Genomic DNA, 19,817 nt, shown 5'->3' with positions numbered 1-19,817 from the left:
AACATTTTCATCACCCCAAAAGGAAACCCTGTACCCATTAGCAATCACTCTCCCTTCCCTTCCCCCAGCCCTTGGAAACCATGAATCCACTCTCGGTCTCTGTGGAGTTGCCTGTTCCGGATGTTTCGTATCAACAGAATCGCATACTGTGTGGTCTTTTGGGTCTGGTTTCTCACTGAGAATCATGTTTTCAAAGTTCATCCATGTTGTAGCATGTGTCAGTGCTTGACTCCTTTTTAAGGCTGAATCATATTCCATTGTGTGGATGGAGCACATTGTGTTTATCCATTCATCCACTGATGGACATTAGGGATGTCCAGTAGCTGTATCATCCTCTCCATCGTCCTATGAGTCAAAAAGTACTAGCACCTCACAGAAATCCCCTTTTTGCACAGGTACTCAGTAAATATTTGCTGAATAAAAGGAATGAATGGGGACTTCCCTGGTGGCGCAGTGGTTAAGAATCTGCCTGCCAATGCAGGGGACACGGGTTCGAGCCCTAGTCTGGGAAGATCCCACATGTCGCAGAGCAGCTAAGCCCGTGCACCACAACTACTGAGCCTGCGCTCTAGAGCCCGCGAGCCACAACTACTGAAGCCCGCGCGCCTAGAGCCCGCGCTCCGCAACACAAGAAGTCACTGCAATGAGAACCCCGCGCAACGCAACGAAGAGTAGCCCCCGCTCACCACAACTAGAGAGAGCCTGAGCGCAGCAACGAAGACCCAATGCAGCCCAAAATAAATAAATTAATTAAAAAAAAAAAAGGAATGAATGAATGAGTTTTTCTTCCCTAGCGTGTATCACCCCCTGGCAACCTATACTCTTGACTCCTGTTTATTGCCTGTCTCCTCCATCCCCCAGGACACCAGCCCCACGAGAGCAGGCATTTTTGTCTGCTTTGATCACCACTGCGTCCCCAGAGCTGGAACAGTGACTGGCTGCACCAATTCCCAATGAATGAAGAGTGAAATAAAGGGGTCATTTCAATCTGACCCCTGTGTCAGCCCCGGGAGGCCAGCAGGTTGCAGATCAGCGCTGCCTGTTTTTCCGAAGGAGAAGAGAGGCCCAGAGGGACCTATCGAGTCTGGGTCTGGGATGTATCATGAGCATGGTCACCAGTTTCACGCGTGCAATTATTCAATTAATCGCATCTCTCCTCCCTGAGGGCAGGAACCATGCCCTTGTCGGTTCTGCGGGACCTGGCATACAAGAGGTGCCCTGTAATTAATTGCTGTTGCTGTGAGTTTTGAGGAGGAGAAAGGCAGAAGAGGGAGGTGTGGTTTAGAGCTCATGGGACCTGCTGGTCACAGCCAGGCGCTCAGAGAGGGGCGGGCCTCCCGCCTGGGTCACACAGCATCCAGGGAAGAGAGAGACTGGAGTTACTAGCGCACTGCAGAGGCCAACAGCGCCAAGGCTATCGGAAAAGAAGGTGGGGACGCTGTCGGAGGTGGGCACCGCAGCCTACACCCTCCCCACTCTCATCTCCCTGTCTCTTTGATACCCACCCACCCCCAGACTCCCCCTACTCATCCCCACTCCTGTGCCTTTCCTATGCAGCTCCCCACGCCAGGCACACCATCCCTTTGTTCTGAATCTGGGCATCTGAGAGGGAGTTTTCTAGAGAGGATGAGATGCGGAGCCTCTGAAGCTTTGGCAGGATCCCAGGGAAGAAATTCAGCAGCACGGCTGCCTCTGGGAGCCTGGGGCGGGGGGCCTTGAAACATCTCCCCACACCACTTGAAACTCTCCTAAGTTGTCAGCAGCCCAGAAGGAGGCCACACCTGGAGGCCACCAGGCCAAAGCAAACAGGTGCCAACTAGAGCGGCCCACACCTTGACTTCTCCCCCTGCCCCACCTGCCCCAGCCCCTCCCACACCCCCGACCTCTGCTCCTGTTGGATCGCCCTTCCTGGCTCTCGGTTAGACTGTGAAACGCAGCCAGGTGTTCCAGCTGCCCCCAGATCATCAACTCCCCCATGCTCCGAAGTCAGCCATGGCTCCCACGTGCCCTCACGATGCAGCACGCGCTCTTTTGCCCTGCTTTCCTGATTTAGCCCCTGGAAACCTCATCAGCACTTTTTCTCTCCTTCGTTTCCTCCCCCTCAGGCAGGCAGCCTGGGCGTTGGCTCGAAGCTAACAGTTCTTTTCTCTCACCTCAAGACCTTTGCATATGCTGTTTCCTTTGCCCCATATACCTTAGAGAACATTTACTCATTCCTGAAGCATCAAGGTTCCCTCCCCATTCAACAAACAGAGGCGTCACGCTCCACCCCATGGTTCCTCGCCATCCCACATCTGCCCCCTGTTTTTCTCCCTTTGCCACGAGCTAACTGTGGGGGTGTCCATTTCTAATTCTGAACCACCAGCCCAACAACCCGGGGGCACTGAGCCTCTCTGGGACCCCAGCATCACCCAGCACAGGTTGGTTTACAGCACTTTTGTTGAATGAATGAGTCCGTCAGTGAATACAGGATAAATTTCAAACGCTCCAACTCAGCATTGAAAACTTCATCTTTATCTCTCCCCATATTTTAGCCACAGAGACATACTTTCCCAAACTGGTTGTCCCTCTTTTACTTCCAGGACTTAGCACCCCCTTTTCTTATCTTCTGCTCTCTTTCCCAGACTCCTGCCCTACTTGGCGAGGTCCTATTCATCCTTCAAAAGCCAACGCCTAGGTGCCCTCCTCTAAGAAGCCGAGTCCTCCAGTGCGTCCTTCGTCTGTACCCTGACCGTGTGCTGGGCTGGGCTCTACTTCCTCCAACCCCAGGCTCAGAGCTCCTTGCACGTAGATCAACAAGAAAGCAAAAGATTCTTCAGAGAACACTCTTTTCCAATTACGAGTTGTGATTCCTAAGTGGATCATGACAAAATCCATATGATCAGATTTAAAATTTTTTTCTGCTATATATGTGTCTTTCATTGACATACCTAGACCAAAAGCATGCTTTTAAAAGCCTGCCTAGGGCTTCCCTGGTGGCGCAGGCGTTAAGAATCCACCTGCCAATGCAGGGGACACGGGTTCGAGCCCTGGTCCGGGAAGATCCCACATGCCGCGGAGCAACTAAGCCCGTGCACCGCAACTACTGAGCCCGTACTGAGCCTAGAGCCCGTGTTCTGCAACAAGATAAGCCACCGCAATGAGAAGCCCAAGCACCGCAATGAAAAGGAGTCCCTGCTCGCTACAACTAGAGAAAGCCCGCGCACAGCAACAAAGACCCGATGCAGCCAAAAATAAATAAATAAAATAAAATTTAAAAATTAAAACTAAAAAATTAAAAGCTGCCTAGTAGTTTGACATCTATTCAAGCCCTACAAAGATTAGTGAAAACGTTATGGCTTTTGTGTGGTCCATGTGATAAGGATGATGTTTCCAATTTTAAAAGGGACTTCCCCGGCTTCCCTGGTGGCACAGTGGTTGAGAGTCCGCCTGCCGATGCCGGGGACACGGGTTCGTGCCCCGGTCCGGGAGGATCCCACATGCCGCGGAGTGGCTTGGGCCCGTGAGCCATGGCCGCTGAGCCTGCGCGTCCGGAGCCTGTGCTCCGCAACGGGAGAGGCCACAACAGTGAGAGGCCCACATACCACAAAAAAAATAGAATAAAATAAAAGGGACTTCCCTGGTGGTCCAGTGGTTAGGATTCGGCGCTTTCACTGCCAGGGCCCAGGTTCGACCCCTGGTGGGGAAACTAATATCCCACAATCCCTGAGGTGCAGGGAAAAAAAAAAAAAAAAAAGGTTGAAGGAGGATGTCATGGAGGGGAATTTTGCATGAGAGCACATGGATGCGGAAGCAGCCCTCATCTGAGCCAGCCCTCTCTCCGTGCCTTCTGCAGGGTGGGCTGGACAGGGAACTTTCTGGACTGGGGAACGCAGAGAGGAGGAGTCCAGAACCCCACACCCTCTTCTCAGCCTCCAGGCACCAGCACATTCAGCCCTCTCCTATTTTATAGGGAAGGCCACCGAGGACCAGAAAGGGTCGGTATCTCTGGCTCAGGAGAAGCAAAAGCTGGGGCGACCTCAGGGACCCCTTGAATCTCAAACTCTTGCCTCCCAGCTCTGGGAAGTGGTGAGGTCAAAGGTAACAGAGTCAGAGCAACCTGACACTGAGCTCCCCTCCCCCAAAAAAACACCTCTCCCGGATATGCCAAGTTCAAATCCCACCTCTAAGTACCACAGTTACCCTGGGCATATCCTTCAATCTCCCTGAATGCCTGTTTCTTAATCTGGAAAATGGGATTAACTAACTCTATATACTATACATGCTGCCTAATTCCCAATGTCATGGTGAAGATTAAATGAGGTTTTTCTCAGGCAAAATGTTTTGGGCAATGCCTGGCACACAGTAAGTGCTCGGTAAAGGCCATTATTTGCGTGAATTCATGCTCACCATTTATTGAGCACGTACTATGTGCAGGGCACAGAGCAAAGGACATTGTCTCATTATCCACCAATCCGGGAGCTCCAGGAAGGCAAGCCCACTGTCTTATTCACCACAGTGTCCCCAGCACCCCACACAGGATAACTGTACGTGTCTCTGGTCGCTTGCATCTTTCAAGCTTCGGTTAAATGCCATTGCCATTGAGGCATCCAAGAGTTTTGAGCCCTTCCAGTGTGGTCCTGATAGCAGGGGCTGGGTGAAGGATGACCAGCCATCCTATTTTGCCTGGAACTGCAGGGTCTCCTGGGACACGGGACTTATGGTGCTAAAACCAGGACAGTCCCAGCATACTGGGATGAGTTGGTCACCCTGGGCTGGGGATAGAGCTGAGAACAAGGCAGACACAGCCATCTCCTCCAGGAAGCCCTCCCTGATCCACCCCTCCACCAATGGCTCAGGAGCTGCCTCTAGGCTTCCCAGAAGCTGCCTGTGCGCCTCCCATTACAGCACCATCATCCTGGGTTGTGGACACCTGGAGTCGCACCTGTATCCTCTGCTCTGGGAGGGCAGAGGCAGCTCTTTTCCAGGTTACGGCTGCATTTCCAAAACCTACCACAGAGCCTCATGCCTAATAAAGACAGTCTAATGAATGAAAGCCAGAAGGCAGGCGTTGCCTAACAGATGAGCAAACTGAGGCTCAGAGAGACGGCTGCTCGGGTAGGATTTCCCAGCGGGGAGGTGGAGCAGCTGGGGTTTGAACCCCTGTTTGCTGAGACTCTGTCCCACCAGAGGCTCCCGCCCGGCCCTCACCGTGTTGTAGAACTCGGCCACCAGCTCCCAGTGCTGGAAGTTGCTCTCACACCAGTCCACCTCCGAGCTCTGGTAGGCGAAGATGCTGGGCATCCTGACGCAGTGCCTGCCATCCGCTGGCTGCGTCTGACAGAGAGGAGCACGGGAGCCTAGAGAGGGCCGGGCCCAGCCAAGGCGGGGAAGAGACGGTGGGGTGCCCCACAGCAGGCAGAGAGGAAAAACCTGCTGGATGGCTCCCTGGTGGCACCAGGACAGCCTGCCCGGTGTGGTGGCGGCCAGCCGCTGCCCTGGGCATAAGCAGAGGGGTTGGCACTGTCCAGGCAGGGCAGGGGTGAGTGGGGAGGGGGCCGCCCTTCCCTGCCCCCCTAGGAGTGGGAGTTAGGGGGACTGTTTTTTGGAACAGTAATTTAAAATAATGGTGATGGGGACCTCCCTGGTGGTCCAGTGGTTAAGACTCCACTCTCCCAATGCAGGGGGCCCGGGTTCCATCCCTGGTCAGGGAACTAGATCCCGCATGCTGCAACTAAGACCTGGAGCAGTCAAATAAATAAATAAATATTAAAAAAAATAAAGTAATGATGATGATGATCCCACTGGGATGAGTACTTTGCCATCCCCACTTTGCAGATGGGCAAACTGAGGCAGAGAGCAACGTCATTTGCACAGAGCATGCAAGGTGATGACACCAAGATGTGAAAACAGGCAGGCTCCAGACTCCGAGCTTCTTTTTAATTTATTTTTTCTTTTCTTTTTCTTTTTCTTTTTTTTGACCGCACTGTGAGGCTTGCAGGATCTTAGTTCCCCGACCAGGGACTGAACCCGGGCCACCGTAGTGAAAACGCCAAGTCTTAACCACTGGACTGCCAGGGAATTCCCCAGACTCCAAGCTTCTAACCATTAGGTTTTACTACCTCCACATCGCCAAAGCTCCACGCTGCTGCTTCCCAGATTAGGGCCAACAGCTGGACACCTGCCCCAACAGACCCCGCTCAGCTCCCTTGGAATCCTTGGTGATAGAAACTCCTTTGGGGGCTTCAGTCTTCCTGTCTGTGCTATGGAAGGCTAGGCTGGATTGAAGCCGTTTCTCTTGGGTGGACAAGACCTCATACACCTAGAGTGTCCCAGCTTCCACCAAAGCATCCCTGAGGGGAGGAATCTGTGGAGTTCTGGGCCTGGGGTCCCCAGTCCTGGCTTCCCAGGGCTGTGGAAAGCTCTGGTTTGACAGTCAGACAGGCCTGAGTTTGAATTCTGAGTCCCTCCTGTTCCTAAGCTGTGTGGCCTTGGGCAAGTGAATGCACCTCTCTGAGCCTCAGCTTTCTCGCCTGTAAGATGGGAATAATAATAGTACCTCCCTCTTAGGGCTACTGTGAAGATTTCATGAGCTGATACAGCATTTCCCTAGGAAGAAAATGTTGGGTGATGGTGGCCCTGCATTGAGAATCACTGAACTGTGTGGCGAGAAATCTACTTACTCCCTTTTCAGTTCTCAATAGTTCCAGGAGAGGGGCTCAGTTGGTGCTAATGCATGTTTATGCCTCAACATTTCATCCCTTTGTTTGTTAAAAAGCCCTTCAGCCGGCAACAGTATCCAGCCAGACTGTCTTGATATCATTTACATGGTATTTATTTATTTCACTTTTTAAAATAAATTTATGTATTTATTTTTGGCTGTGTTGGGTCTTCATTGCTGCGCCCGGGCTTTAAGAATTAAAAATGGTTAACGTGGTACATTTCATGTTATGTATATTTACATTTTTTTAAAGTAATTAATTTAGCTTTTTAAAGGGGGTGTCGTTTGACAAAATATCTTACGTAAATAAGAGTTTCGGTGGGGGGGTGGATATAGGAAAACCCCGAGGGTCCTCTGTAAATTCGAAACTTGGGAACTATTGAGGTTGTGTAGGCTGAGGCCTCAGCCCAGAGTTGGCACTGAATGAAAAGAGGCTATTAAACCATCGTCATCACGATCATCATCTACGACAGCGGTCCCCAACCTTTTTGGCACCAGGAACCAGTTTCGTGGAAGACAATTTTTCCATGGAAGGGGCCAAGGGGATGGTTCAGTCTTTAATGTGAGCGATGGGGAGCACGGTCTGGGGGTTGGGGATCCCTGATCTACACGGTGTAAAATGCTTCCACGTTCACACTCTTCCAGATATGCAGAGAGCCGCCTTCAAGATCCTCTGGAGGGATGAGAAAGACGTCACGTTTAGAGGTGACAGAAGTTTCCAGAGCCTGAATTAAAAGCTCGACCTGGCTCTCTACTCCCCTAGATCAGCAAAAAACCCACCTGTAGCCATAGCCCTGGCCCCAAACTCCTTCCCCAGGTGGACCAGGAGAGCAAACACACACCACTGGGACTTCCCCGGTGGCACAGTGGCTAAGACTCCGGGCTCCCAATGCAGGGGGCACGGGTTCAATCCCTGGTCAGGGAACTAGATCTCACATGACGCAAGGCAGCTAAAGATCCCATGTGCTGCAACTAAGACCCGGAATGGCCAAATAAAAAAATAAATATTAGAACACACACACACACCGCCACCGCTGCCACCCCAGCCTCTCCCAGCCCAGCTGGAAGCAGACCGCCTCCTGTGTCCCTCCCTAGTCAAATCTGGGCGAGGACACAGCCATCAGGATCTGGCTCTCCTGGATCTTGCTTAAGGGTTTAGCAGCCGGAAGCAAGGTGGTAACAGGTGCCCACGCCCACTGCAGCCTGGAGTTTGGGAAATCACCCTGTGCTGCACACGCGCACAGGGGCAACAGGAAGGTGAGACAGGTGTGTGGGTGCTGAGGGGGTGGCGCTCGCCCTCTACCAGCGAGCAGGTATGAAGGGCCAGAGCTTGGGTGGAGGGGTGATGCGTCTCCACGGCCGCTGCAACAGATTAGCACAAACAGTGGCTTGAGACTACACGCATCTACTATCGTACGGTTCTGGAGATCAGGAGTTCGGAAGGCGTCCTATGGGGCAAACACCCAGGTGTGGGCAGGGCTGGCTCCTTCTGGAGGCTCCAGGGAAGAATCCACATCCTGGCTTTCTCTGGTTTCTAGGGGCTGCCTGCATTCCTTGGCTCAGGGCCCCTTCCTCCATCTTCAAAGTGCATCATCCGGGACTTCCCTGGTGGCGCAGGGGTTAAGAACCCACCTGCCAATGCAGGGGACACGGGTTCGAGCCCTGGTCCGGGAAGATGCCACATCCCCGGAGTAACTAAGCTTGTGCACCACAACTACTGAGCCTGCGCTCTAGAGCCCGCGAGCCACAACTACTGAGCCCGCGTGCCACAACTACTGAAGCCTGTGCGCCTAGAGCCCGTGCTCCGCAACAAGAGAAGCCACCACGATGAGAAGCCCATGCGCAGCAACAAAGACCCATCGCAGACAAAAAAAAAAAAAAAAAAAGGAAAAAGAAAAGAAAACCAAAATGCGTCATCCCTTCTTTTCATGCCATAATCTTACCCCTTTTCTCTGACCTGGAGCTTCTTATAAAGACCCTTGTGATGGGGACGTCCCCGGTGGTCCAGTGGCTAAGACTCCGTGCTCCCAATGCAGGGGGGCTGGCTTCGATCCCTGGTTAGGGAACTAGATCCTGCATGCCGCAATTAAGACCTGGTGCACCAGATAAATAAATAAATACATATTAAAATTAAAAAAAGACCCTTGGGATGACACTGGGTCCACGAGGACAACGCGAGACAATCTCCTCCTCTCAAGATCCTCAATTCAATGACACCTTTGCCATGGAAGGTGACATATTCCCAAGTTTTGGTAACAAGGATGTGGACATTTGGAGGGAACCAATCATCTACTCACGGAAGAGGGTGAGCGGGCTGGGGGCTGGGGCTGAACTAAATTGAGGTTGAGATAGACACGAGGATGGAATTGGGGATAAGAATGGATACAGGGTTGGGAACTGGCCTGGGGATCAGGTTGGGGTGGAGGGTGGAGGCTGAGTTGGGATTGGAGATGAGGCTAAGACAGCATTGGAAATGGAAGGCGTTGGGGATGGAACTGGGGACGGGGACATGGACAGCGTTGGGGGTGAGGTGGAGAACAACACTGGGATGGGTTCGGGGATGAGGATGGACTTGACAGCACGGTGGGGGATGGGAATGGGGACCTCACCTCATCGGAATTGAAGCAGTGGATGGGACTCTGTCCATGATGGACACGGGCATCTCACCCCAGATCCGTTCCCATGGGGCTTGAAAGGGTGGGAGGTAGATGCCAGTGGGGGTGGTGAGGAGGTTGACAAAGAACTGCCAAGAGAAAATGAAACTCGCTGATAACCTTACAGTCCAGAGATAACTGCTGTTAATACTGGGCTAGGGTTTTCGGCTTAAACAATCATTCGTATTATTATTATTATTATTTTTACAAAGATTTGGGTGCCGTTGTATGTCGTTCCCAATTTTTTCACTTAAAATGCCATCAACAGCCTTCCATATCTTGAAGCCTTCTTCACTATAATTCTTTTACGTTTTATTCCTACTTTTAACTATGGGAAAATACACAGAACGTAACGCTTGCCATCTTAACCATTTTTAAGTGCACAGCTCGGTGGCATTAAGGACATTCACACTGTTGGACAACCATCCCCACCCTCCATCTCCAGGACTCTCCATCTTGTGAAAATGAAGCTCTGTCCCCTCCCCCAGCCCCTGGCCCCCAGCATCTACTTCCTGTCTGCATGAATTGGACTCCTCTAGGACCTCCTATAAGTGGAATCATTTAGTGCTTGTCTTTTTTTTTGGTGTCTGGCTTATTTCACCGAGCATCATGTTGTCATTAGAATTCATGTTAGCTGTTCCTCTTTACTTTCCAAGATGTGGCTACTAGAAAATTTTAAGTTGCACATGTGGGTCACATAAGATTTCTACCGGACAGTGCTGGGCTAATGTTTATTAGCAGTTCTAAGCACTGTGCTAAGCGTTATCTCATTTCATTGTCTCAGATACCCCAGGAGCTCCAGGGGTGGAACCAAACCTGGGTCTCCAAAGTAACCGTTCTGGGACTTCCCTGGTGGCACAGTGGTTAAGACTCCGAGCTCCCAATGCAGGGGGCCCAGGTTCGATCCCTGGCCAGGGAACTAGATCCTACATGCATGCCACAACTAAGAGTTCGCATGCCACAACTAAGGAGCCCACGAGCCACAAGGAAGACCCAGCACAACCAAATTAAAAAAAAAAAAAAGTAACTGTTCTTAGGGAATTCCCTGGTGGTCCAGTGATTAGGACTTGGTGTTTCCACTGCCAGGATCCAGGTTTGATCCCTGGTCAGGGAACTAAGATCCAGCAAGCTGCATGTCGTGGAGAAAAAACAAAACAAAAAAAAGTAACTGTTCTTAATCACCAAGGTCCCTGCCCCTCAGATGGGTGATGTGCCTTCCCACTTCATAGATGAGAGAACGGAGGGTCTCAAAGGTTCAAGTGACCTGCCCCAGAGTCACACACAAGGAGAAGACAGTGTTCCCCAAAGTGTGGGACATGCACCCCTTTATGGCCTTAAAGAACATTGGATCCCATTATGAGACAGTATTTTTTTTTTCGGCCTCACCATGTGGCATGCGGGATCTTAGTTCCCTGACAAGGGATCAAACCCGTGCCCCCTGAAATGGAAGCATGCAGCCTTAACCACCGGACCACCAGGGAAGTCCCAAGACAGTATCTTTTGATGTCTCTTTCTGGCTGATTCAGCCAATGAGAAAAGCTCGGTTGAATGCTAGTGTGTCTTCAGAGCCTCTCTAACAATTCTCAGTCTCCCCTTCTGGGCTAGAAATTTAATATCACCTTTTGGCTTCTCCATATTGATTTTTTAAAATAGCGTGATTGACAGCCACTGTGGAGAACAGTATGGAGGTTCCTGAAAAACTTAAAATAGAACCACCATATGATCCTGCAATCCACTCCTGGGCATATATCTGGAGGGAACTCCAATTCGAAAAGATGCATGCACCCCAATGTTCATTGCAGCACTATTCACAATAGCCAGGATATGGAATCAACCTAAATGTCCACCAACAGAGGAATGGGTAAAGAAGATGTGGTATATAGATATACAATGGAATATTACTCAGCCATAAAAAAGAATGAGGGACTTCCCTGGTGGTCCAGTGGTAAAGAATCTACCATCCAATGCAGGGGACATGGATTCAATCCCTGGTCGGGGAACTAAGATCCCACATGCCACGTGGCAACTAAGCCCACATGCCACAACTACTGAGCTTGCGCGTCTCAACTAGAGAGCCCTAGTGCCGCAAACTATAGAGCCCGTGCACTCTGGAGCCCATACACCACAACTAGAGAAGAGAAAACCTGCATGCCACAACTAGAGAGAAGCCCGAATGCCACAACAAAGAGCCCGTGTGCCACAACGAAAAGATCCCATGTGCCTCAATGAAGATCCCGTGTGCTTGCAACTAAGACCAGACACAACCAAAATAAATAAATAAATAAATAAAATAATTTTTTAAAGTATGAAATAATGCCATTTACAGCAACAGGGATGGACCTAGAGATTATCACAAGTGAAGTAAGCCAGACAAAGACAAATACTATATGACATTGCTTATATGTGGAATCTAGAAGACATACTTATGGTTACCAAAGGGGAAAGGGGAGAGGGATAAACTAGGAGTTTAGGATTAACAGATACACACTACTATATATAAAATACTTAAACAACAAGACCTACTGTATAGCACAGGGAACTATACTCAATATTTTGTAATAACCTATAAGGGAAAAGAATATACATATATATACATATATCTGAATCACTGTGCTGTACACCTGAAACTAACACAACATTTTATTATTTTTTAAAATAAATTTATTTATTTTTGGCTGCGTTGGGTCTTCGCTGCACGCGGACTTTCTCTAGTTGCAGCGAGAGGGGGCTACTCTTTGTTGCGGTGCGTGGGCTTCTCATTGTGGTGGCTTCCCTTGTTGCACAGCACGGGCTCTAGGCGCTCGGGCTTCAGTAGTTGTGGCACACGGGCTCAGTAGTTGTGGCTCGCGGGCTCTAGTGCGCAGGCTCAGTATGTGTGGCGCACTGGCTTAGTTGCTCCACGGCACCTGGGATCTTCCCGGACCAGGGCTCGAACCCGTGTCCCCTGCATTGGCAGGTGGATTCTTAATCACTGCACCACCAGGGAAGTCCCAAGCATTTATTTTTGTTTTGTTTTGTTTTGGGGTTCTTCATTTAATAATTAGGTTTTTAAAATATATATATATGGCACATATAAAGCTTGACCAAGAGCTCACAATCATGAAAATTGAAATCAGTGCAATTTAAATTTCTAAGATATATTTTAACAGCACAGTTTTTTAAAAAAGAAAAGCAACTTACTATCAAAAATTTAAAAATAACAAGAAAATATGAGGACCCTAACTACCCAGATATATCCTCAGTATTATTAGCATTTTGGCCTTTAACTTCCCTTTCTTGAGATGTGTGTGTGTGTGTGTGTGTGTGTGTGTGTGTGTGTGTGTGCGCATATACACTAGTATAAGCTTTTAGAGTTGCTTTCTACTTGCTTACTTTTCTAGCTTTCCATTTAGGGGAGCAATGTAAAATTGCCTCCTGAAATAAATGTATGTAGTTACCTTTTTGAAAAGTGAGTTCATTTAAAGATGATGTTTAAATAAATCACGGTTACAGGCGCAGAGGGGCAAAAATTTAAAGTCTGAAAATGCCCAAGGCCATGAAGGACATGGCTGGGCAATTGGTGAACTTTGAATACGGACTGTTGATTAGATAATACTATTATATCTGTAGAAATTTTCTGAATTTGATAAATGAATCGGTATGTAAGAGAGTGGCCTAGTTCTTAGGAGATACATGCTTAAATATTTAGGGGTGAAGGGACGTGATGCTCACAAGCTGCTTTGAAATAGTTCTTCAAAAATAGAGAGGGGGGAGGGGAAAATGGCAAAATGTTAGTGATTGGTAAATTTGGGTGAAAGTTACTCTGCAGTTCATTGAACTCTTCTTGCAACTTTTCTGTTGCAACAGAAATGTTTCAAGATAGAAAGTTGTTTTTTTTTAAGTTGGAAATTAAGGGAATTCCCTGGTGGTTCAGTGGTTAGGACTCCATGTTCTCACTGCCCAGGGCCTGGGTTCAATCCCTGGTCGGGGAACTAAGATCCCGCAAACTGTGTGGCGCGGCCAGAAAAGAAAAAAAAATTAAAAATAAAGTTGGTAAATTAAAAGCATTGGTGAGAATGAGAAGCAAGGAAACCGCTCATCCCTCACTGAGAGAAATGTGAGGTGGGCAACCATTTCGGAAAACAACTTCACATGATCTAATATATTACTGGGCAGGGTCAGTCAATTGCTGGAATAAGAAAATACAGCAGATCTCGGTATCTTAAGAGTGAAAGTTTATTTCCTACATAAGCTAAGTCCACTGAATGTGTGCTTCTACCCTGGAAGGCAGTCTGTCAAGTGGTCCAGGCTCCTTCCGTCTGTGATGCCTCCATTCCCAACATGTGGCTTCCACCCGCCCGGCTTGAAGCTTTCAGAGCAGCCCTAGCAGGAAAGGACAGCATGAGGAAGACACACTGCATCCTTAACCATCTCAGTCCTGAAAGACACACCTCCCTTTGGCGTACTTTCTATTGGTCAAAACAAGTCATAGGACCTCAACTAGCTGCAAGGGAGGCTGGGAAATGTAGTCTCTGGCAAGGCAGCTGCTCCCCAGGAACAACCTTGCCCCGTGGAAAGGGAGCTTGACTCTTTGTGACAGGTCCAGTAAAGCTGAAAATGAACGGATCCTGCGATTGGGAACTCCCTTTCCAGATTTACGTCCCCCTGAGAAACTCTGACACGTGGATCCAGATTTCATGTACAAGATTATTCAGAGCAGCCCTGCTAGCCATAGCAAAACCTTGGAATATTCCTGAACTGTAGACTAGATGAATAAATGGTGGGGTAGTCATTCAATGCATGACACATAAAATAATGAACAGCAGAGACATACATTAATGAGAATGACTCCCAACAAGATCGTGCTGGGCCAAAACAAAAACAAAAGAAAGAAATTAAACCATGTCATAAAACAGTGTATCTGTTTATAGAATGATTAAAAGAAAATAAGGCTACACTCAACAAATAGTATTTAGGGCAGGGCTGCTACCCAGCAGGCACACCTCTGTATGAATGTACCAGTTGATAAAATATGGCAAAACTGGTTGGTAGGTAGCTGCTGCTCCCAGCCTCCCTCACTCCAGCACGTTCCTGAGCACCCTGGCTTTGCCCCTGTGACCCTACGGACTTCTTCACGACCCAGCAGCTAAAGGGTTAAGACCTGGCCAATATTTTTAATATTGCCTTAGGTTTAGGGGGACATGCATATGTGATAAAATGCTTTTTAAAAAAAAAAAAAGCAAAGGAATGGTGAACACCAAATCCAGAGAAGTGGTCACCTCAGAGGGGGGAAGGGGGGGTTGCACCTTGTAAGAGTCACACTGGGTTTTCACTGGGGTCAGTGTGTGTTGTGAACTGTTTCTGCTTCACCCACACCCTGAAGTGGCCTCAAAGTTTCAAAAATTCCATCACAATAGCCTTCTAACGTGGATTAACTCCATTAGTCATTTGGAAACGGGTTGCCAGAAAAAATGCAGGATGCCCAATTAAATTTGAATTTCAGATAAACAGTGAATAATATTTAGTATGAGTGTGTCCTCTATATTGCGTGGGATGGACTTACACTAAAACATGATTTCTTGTGTATCTGAAATTCACATCGAAATGGGCATTCTGCATTTTTCTTTGCTCAATCTGACAACTGACTTGCAAGTATCTCCTTAAGCAAACCTCTGTCCTGTTCCTACCTGGAGTGAGAAAGTTCTGTGACATGTATCTTTCAGTGCCTTCTCTTCCGAAATCCATTAACCCCCAATGGTTATTCTGAGATTAACCTTTTTTGCACACCTTCTGTTATTCATCTGCAGGGGAATGGTGACAAAACTGAGGAGACATATTGCCAGCTGGGATTTCTCCCAGATTTTAAGGTTCAAAAGATTCAGACTTGTAAATCTAGCCCCAAAGGCCAACGTTTCTCTTCAACATCAAAGCTGAGATCACTGTGGTCCGCAGGGGGAGACTCTGCCTGTCCCTTCCCAGCCCCCTCTCAAAGGCTGGGTTATGGGTTAAACTGTGCCCCTCCCCCCAGAATGTAAGTTGGTTCAGCCACTATGGAGAACAGTATGGAGGTTCCTCAGAAAACTAAAAATAGAGCTACCATATGATCCAGCCATCCCACTCCTGGGCATATACCCAGACAAAACTCTAATTCAAAAAGATCCATGCACCCCAGTGTTCACGGCAGCACTATTTACAACAGCCAAGATGTGGACGCAACCTAAGTGTCCACAGAGAAGTGGATAGAGAAGTGGATAGAGGAGTGGATAGAGAAGATGTGAAATATATATCTATATATCTATATATAGAGATATATCTCACAGAAATTATCACGTCTATAAGCTAATGGCAATAATGGAGAAGAGAGGGGATGTCTGCTGTTATGAGAGAAAGCAGAGACTTGTTAGAGCGATGGCCTCGAGTGGAGTGTAATCCAGGGTGTAGGTGGAAAGTTGACCTTGGCTGGAAGCACAGACAGCTCCGTCACAACAACAAAGAAGGCAACGCTGACAGCCCAGATGAAGGGACATGGGTAGGTGTTCTGAGATGCTGTGGAAGTTCTCTTCTGTGGCTTGGTTTTTGCAGAAGGTAGGAGGTGAGGTCCAGAGCTGAGAGTCAGGAGGAAGGGGGAGGCTTGAGGGGAGACGGAAGGTAGGACATCAACCTATGACAGAGTTGGCGAGTGAAGGGACTGGGGGATGTGGTAGGAGTGCTGAGCAGCGGGCTAGAGGTCTAGAGTCTCAAGGGAGACCAGTCGGCACGGCTGTGTGCGAGACTGCCCAGGTACAGGTGAGGAGGGGATGGAGTGTTGGTTTTAATTAAGTCCAGCCAGGTCAATGGGATGAAGGAAGAGATAGAGGAGGGAGTTGAGGGTATATGTCAAGGAGGGATTGTAATAACAGACCATGGCTCTAAACTGGGTGAGGGCACAGGGGAAGGGGGCAATGATCCATGGATGACAGCTTCTAGCAGAGCTAAAGGATTGTTTGAACAGGAACACCAAAAGGAGTGAGATGGAAAGAAAAGAAGTGTGGGTCAATGAGTGGAGTGTTTGAGAATACGGAAAGGGATGCAATTCCTGTACACGTCAAGGTCTAAAATAAGACCATGAGAGCTGGAGGCTGAGGTAGAGGGGAGGACGAGGTCATTGGGAGAGAAGAGTTAAAGGATTTGAAAGTCACACACCTGGAAGGCTCATCAAGTTCCATGGTTCTCCATGAAGGGCGAGTCTGCCCTCCGGGGGACACTTGGTCACATCTAGAGACATTTTGGTTGCCACACTTAGGGGTGGTGGGTTCTCTACTGGCGTTGGGTGGGTAGGGGTCAGGGGCGTTGTTGAACATCCCACAATGCACAGGGCAGACCCCACAAGCAAGAATGACGTGGATGTCAACACTGTTAATCTCCAAAGGTCAACAGTGCCAATGTTGGGAAACCCTGGCCCACGTGGATCCTGAAATCACTAAGAATTATGCCCAGGGGAGTTTTCAAGAAAAGAACCAGGAGGGAAAATAGTAAAGGAGGGGGTGACCTGAGGGTTGACGGACAAAGCAGCAAGGACAGGTAGTAGAGAGAATTGTTTGACGGCCTGAGATTCGAAGCTGCAGAGTTTGAGGGGAGAGTTAGGAGCAATGATGGGGCAAAGACACCCACTTCATCACAAGAGGCACAAAAGTGCAAAGAGCTGGAGAAAACACAGCCATAACTTAAGAGCTTCCAGTCCTTGGGAAAGAGCCAGGCATCTGTTATGGCGAGAAGGTAAAGACAGTGATCTCTGAAGATGTTGAGAATACAGGGAATTTTGCTTATGAAGGACCATGACTTCTGGCACAACGGAAGCATCTCAAGATTTGAGGAGGCCCATTTAAGAAATGAAAAGGCACGCCATTAACTGGAAGAAGGTATTTGGAATACATATATCTGACGGAGGGCTTATTGCCAGAACACATAAAGAACACTTATAACTCAATAAGAAGAAGACAAGGGAATTCCCTGGGGGTCCAGTGGTTAGGACTCCACACTTCCACTGCAGGGGGCACGGGTTTGATCCCTGATCAGGGAACTACGATCCCACAAGCCACCTGGCGCGGCCAAAAAAAAAAAAAGAAAGACAAACAAAATGGCAAAGGGTTTGGAACAGACACTTTGCAAAAGAAGACACAGAGATGGCCACAAGGCACATGAAAAGATGCTCAAAAGCATTAGTCATTGGGGAAATGAACAGGAAAACCACGATGAGATATCACTACACCACCTGCTGGAAGAACTAAGATTTTAAAACAGTAACTCGTCCATACAAAACGATATTGAGGACGTGGAGCAACTGGAACACTCAGACGTTGCTGCTAGGCATGGAAAAGGGTGCAGCTGCTTTGGAAAATGATGTGGCAGTTTCTTCCCGAGTTAAATACACTTTCCATATGATCTAGCCATTCCACATTTGGTATTTACCCAAGAGAAGCAAAAATGTATGCTCATACAAAATCTTTTTTTTTTTTTTTTTTTTTTGGTAAAGTTCAGTTCTCTTTTTCTTTTTTGGCCACGCCATGGCTTGTGGGATCTTAGTTCCCCGACCAGGGATTGAACCTAGGCCCTTGGCAGTGAGAGTGCAGAGTCCTAACCACTGGACTGCCAGGGAATTCCCTCTTTTCTTTTTTCCCCCCACACAGTCTTATACACTAATGTTCAGAACAGCTTTATTTGTAATAGCCCCAAACTGTAAACAACCCAGGTGTCCAGAACAGATCAACTCTGGTACATCCATATAATGGAATATTATTCAGCCACGAAGCGGAATGAATGAATCAATGAATATACACAAAGGCGCGAGTTAATCTCAAAAACATCATGCTGAATGAAAGAAGCCAGTCACAAAAGACTACATACTATATGGTTCCATTTATATGAAATTCTAGTAAAGAGAAATCTAATCTAGAGGGACAGAAAATTGCATCAATGGTTGTTCAGGGATGAGGATGGGATGGGGGTAGACTGCAAAGGGACCCAGGGGATTCTTTTGGGGGTGATGGAAATATTCTCTGTATTGATTGGGGTAATGGTGACGCCCTGGATTTGTCAAAACCCATCAAACTGTACACTTAAAATGGATACATTTTATTAAATGGATATTATACTTCAATAGAGTTGACTTCAAACCAACTTGGACAGGGAAGGGAGAACGTAAAAAATAGGGATGTACAGAGTTCTGGTCTTTGGGTGATGGAGTCGTGGCCTCATTGAGAAACTGGCAGAAATGGGTCAGGGGTCCGATGGGCTCAGCTGATGGTTCTACGGGCATTTTGAGGCAGTCAGCTGTGAATATCTAGGCCAGCTTACCAGGAGCATATGGAGAAGTGGGGCCCCTCTCCCCCCACTTAAAAACAGTGTTTTGCTTTCACTGTACTTTCTTGTTCAATTTCTGGTATGTCATTCCATTTTTCCATGTACGGCAGTCATTTAAATTTTCTATTTTAAAATAAATGTATTTAAATGTTTTAAATGAGGGGATTTAGAATAAAATTATTCATGATTGTGTAGCTGGTACACATTTGAATGACTTAAGTTTAGAAACCCTCATGGTTTCCCACCATTTTTTTATTGTGTTCCTGTCATGAATACCGAATTTTAAAGGCTTGGTCTACCAGATGGACTGCATTTTTGAGCCTGTGTGTGTGTGTGTGTGCGTGCATGCGTGTGTGTGTGTGTGTGTGTGTGTGTGTGTGTGTGTGTGTGTGTGTATAGGGGGTAAAGGAACAGAGAGAGACTTTTATGATGTACCTAATCACTTGACCAGAAGAGGATTCTCCCCATTTGTCGAGTGAGGAGAATGCAGTTATGAAACGTTCAGATCCTCACCCAAGGCCCCAGGAAATAAGTAGTGGGGTAGAGATTGAACCCAGGACTCTCTCCCCTTACTCCACCACCCCTTAACTATTTGTTATTAATTAATTAATTAATTTTATTTTTGGCTGCGTTGGGTCTTCATTGCTGCGCGCAGGCTTTCTCTAGTTGCGGCGAGCGGGGGTTACTCTTCGTTGCGGTGTGTAGACTTCTCATTGCGGTGGCTTCTCTTGCTGCGGAGCACAGGCTCTAGGCACGCGGGCTCAGTAGTTGTGGCTTGCGGGCTCTAGAGCGCAGGCTCAGTAGTTGTGGTGCAAGGGCTTAGTTGCTCCCCGGCATGTGGGATCTTCCCAGACCAGGACTCGAACCCGAGTCCCCTCCATTGGCAGGAGGATTCTTAACCACTGCGCCACCAGGGAAGTCCTTCACCTCGATTTTTAAAAAAGCACAACATGCTCATGATATGACCCACAAATGAATAAAAAGAAGAAAATAAAAATTACCTGAACCCCTGCACTCACAGACTCTTAGCATCTAGTCTAGGGGTGTGTGGTCCCACCCACATACATTTGCAACAATGAGATTGTGGTGTCAGCATTGTCTTATTACCTGCTTGTTTTCCCCCTCACAAATTACATCAAGGGAAT

The 19,817-nt window shown here is 48.1% G+C and overlaps 2 protein-coding genes across 3 annotated transcripts in view; both read right to left on the bottom strand.

Annotated features, from left to right (window-relative positions):
- MLLT1 (MLLT1 super elongation complex subunit) overlaps positions 1–19,817 on the bottom strand; it is a 128,223-nt gene that overhangs the window by 88,776 nt on the left and 19,630 nt on the right. Inside the window, exons 2-3 of the mRNA XM_079918497.1 lie at positions 9,310–9,443; positions 8,644–8,793 (exon numbers count right to left, since the gene is read on the bottom strand). The gene's annotated coding sequence lies outside the window, so the exon portion shown is untranslated. The remainder of the gene's footprint in view (positions 1–8,643; positions 8,794–9,309; positions 9,444–19,817) is intronic.
- Positions 1–19,817, bottom strand: part of ACER1 (alkaline ceramidase 1) — a gene marked incomplete at its 5' end in the record, with an annotated part of 52,401 nt that overhangs the window by 12,955 nt on the left and 19,629 nt on the right. Inside the window, one exon of one of the 2 annotated variants that reach the window (XM_079918499.1) lies at positions 5,191–5,283. The exons of the other annotated variant lie outside the window; for it this stretch is intronic. Within the exon in view, the coding sequence (XP_079774625.1) occupies positions 5,191–5,283 (93 nt within the window). Of the gene's footprint in view, positions 1–5,190; positions 5,284–19,817 lie in introns of those variants that run through there. 2 annotated transcript variants of the gene reach the window in all.

This window comes from Stenella coeruleoalba (assembly GCF_951394435.1).
Source record: "Stenella coeruleoalba genome assembly, chromosome: 3".
Taxonomy (NCBI): Eukaryota; Metazoa; Chordata; class Mammalia; order Artiodactyla; family Delphinidae; genus Stenella; species Stenella coeruleoalba.
Note: the sequence above shows the minus strand (reverse complement) of the source record. Positions and strands in the feature narration are given on the sequence as shown.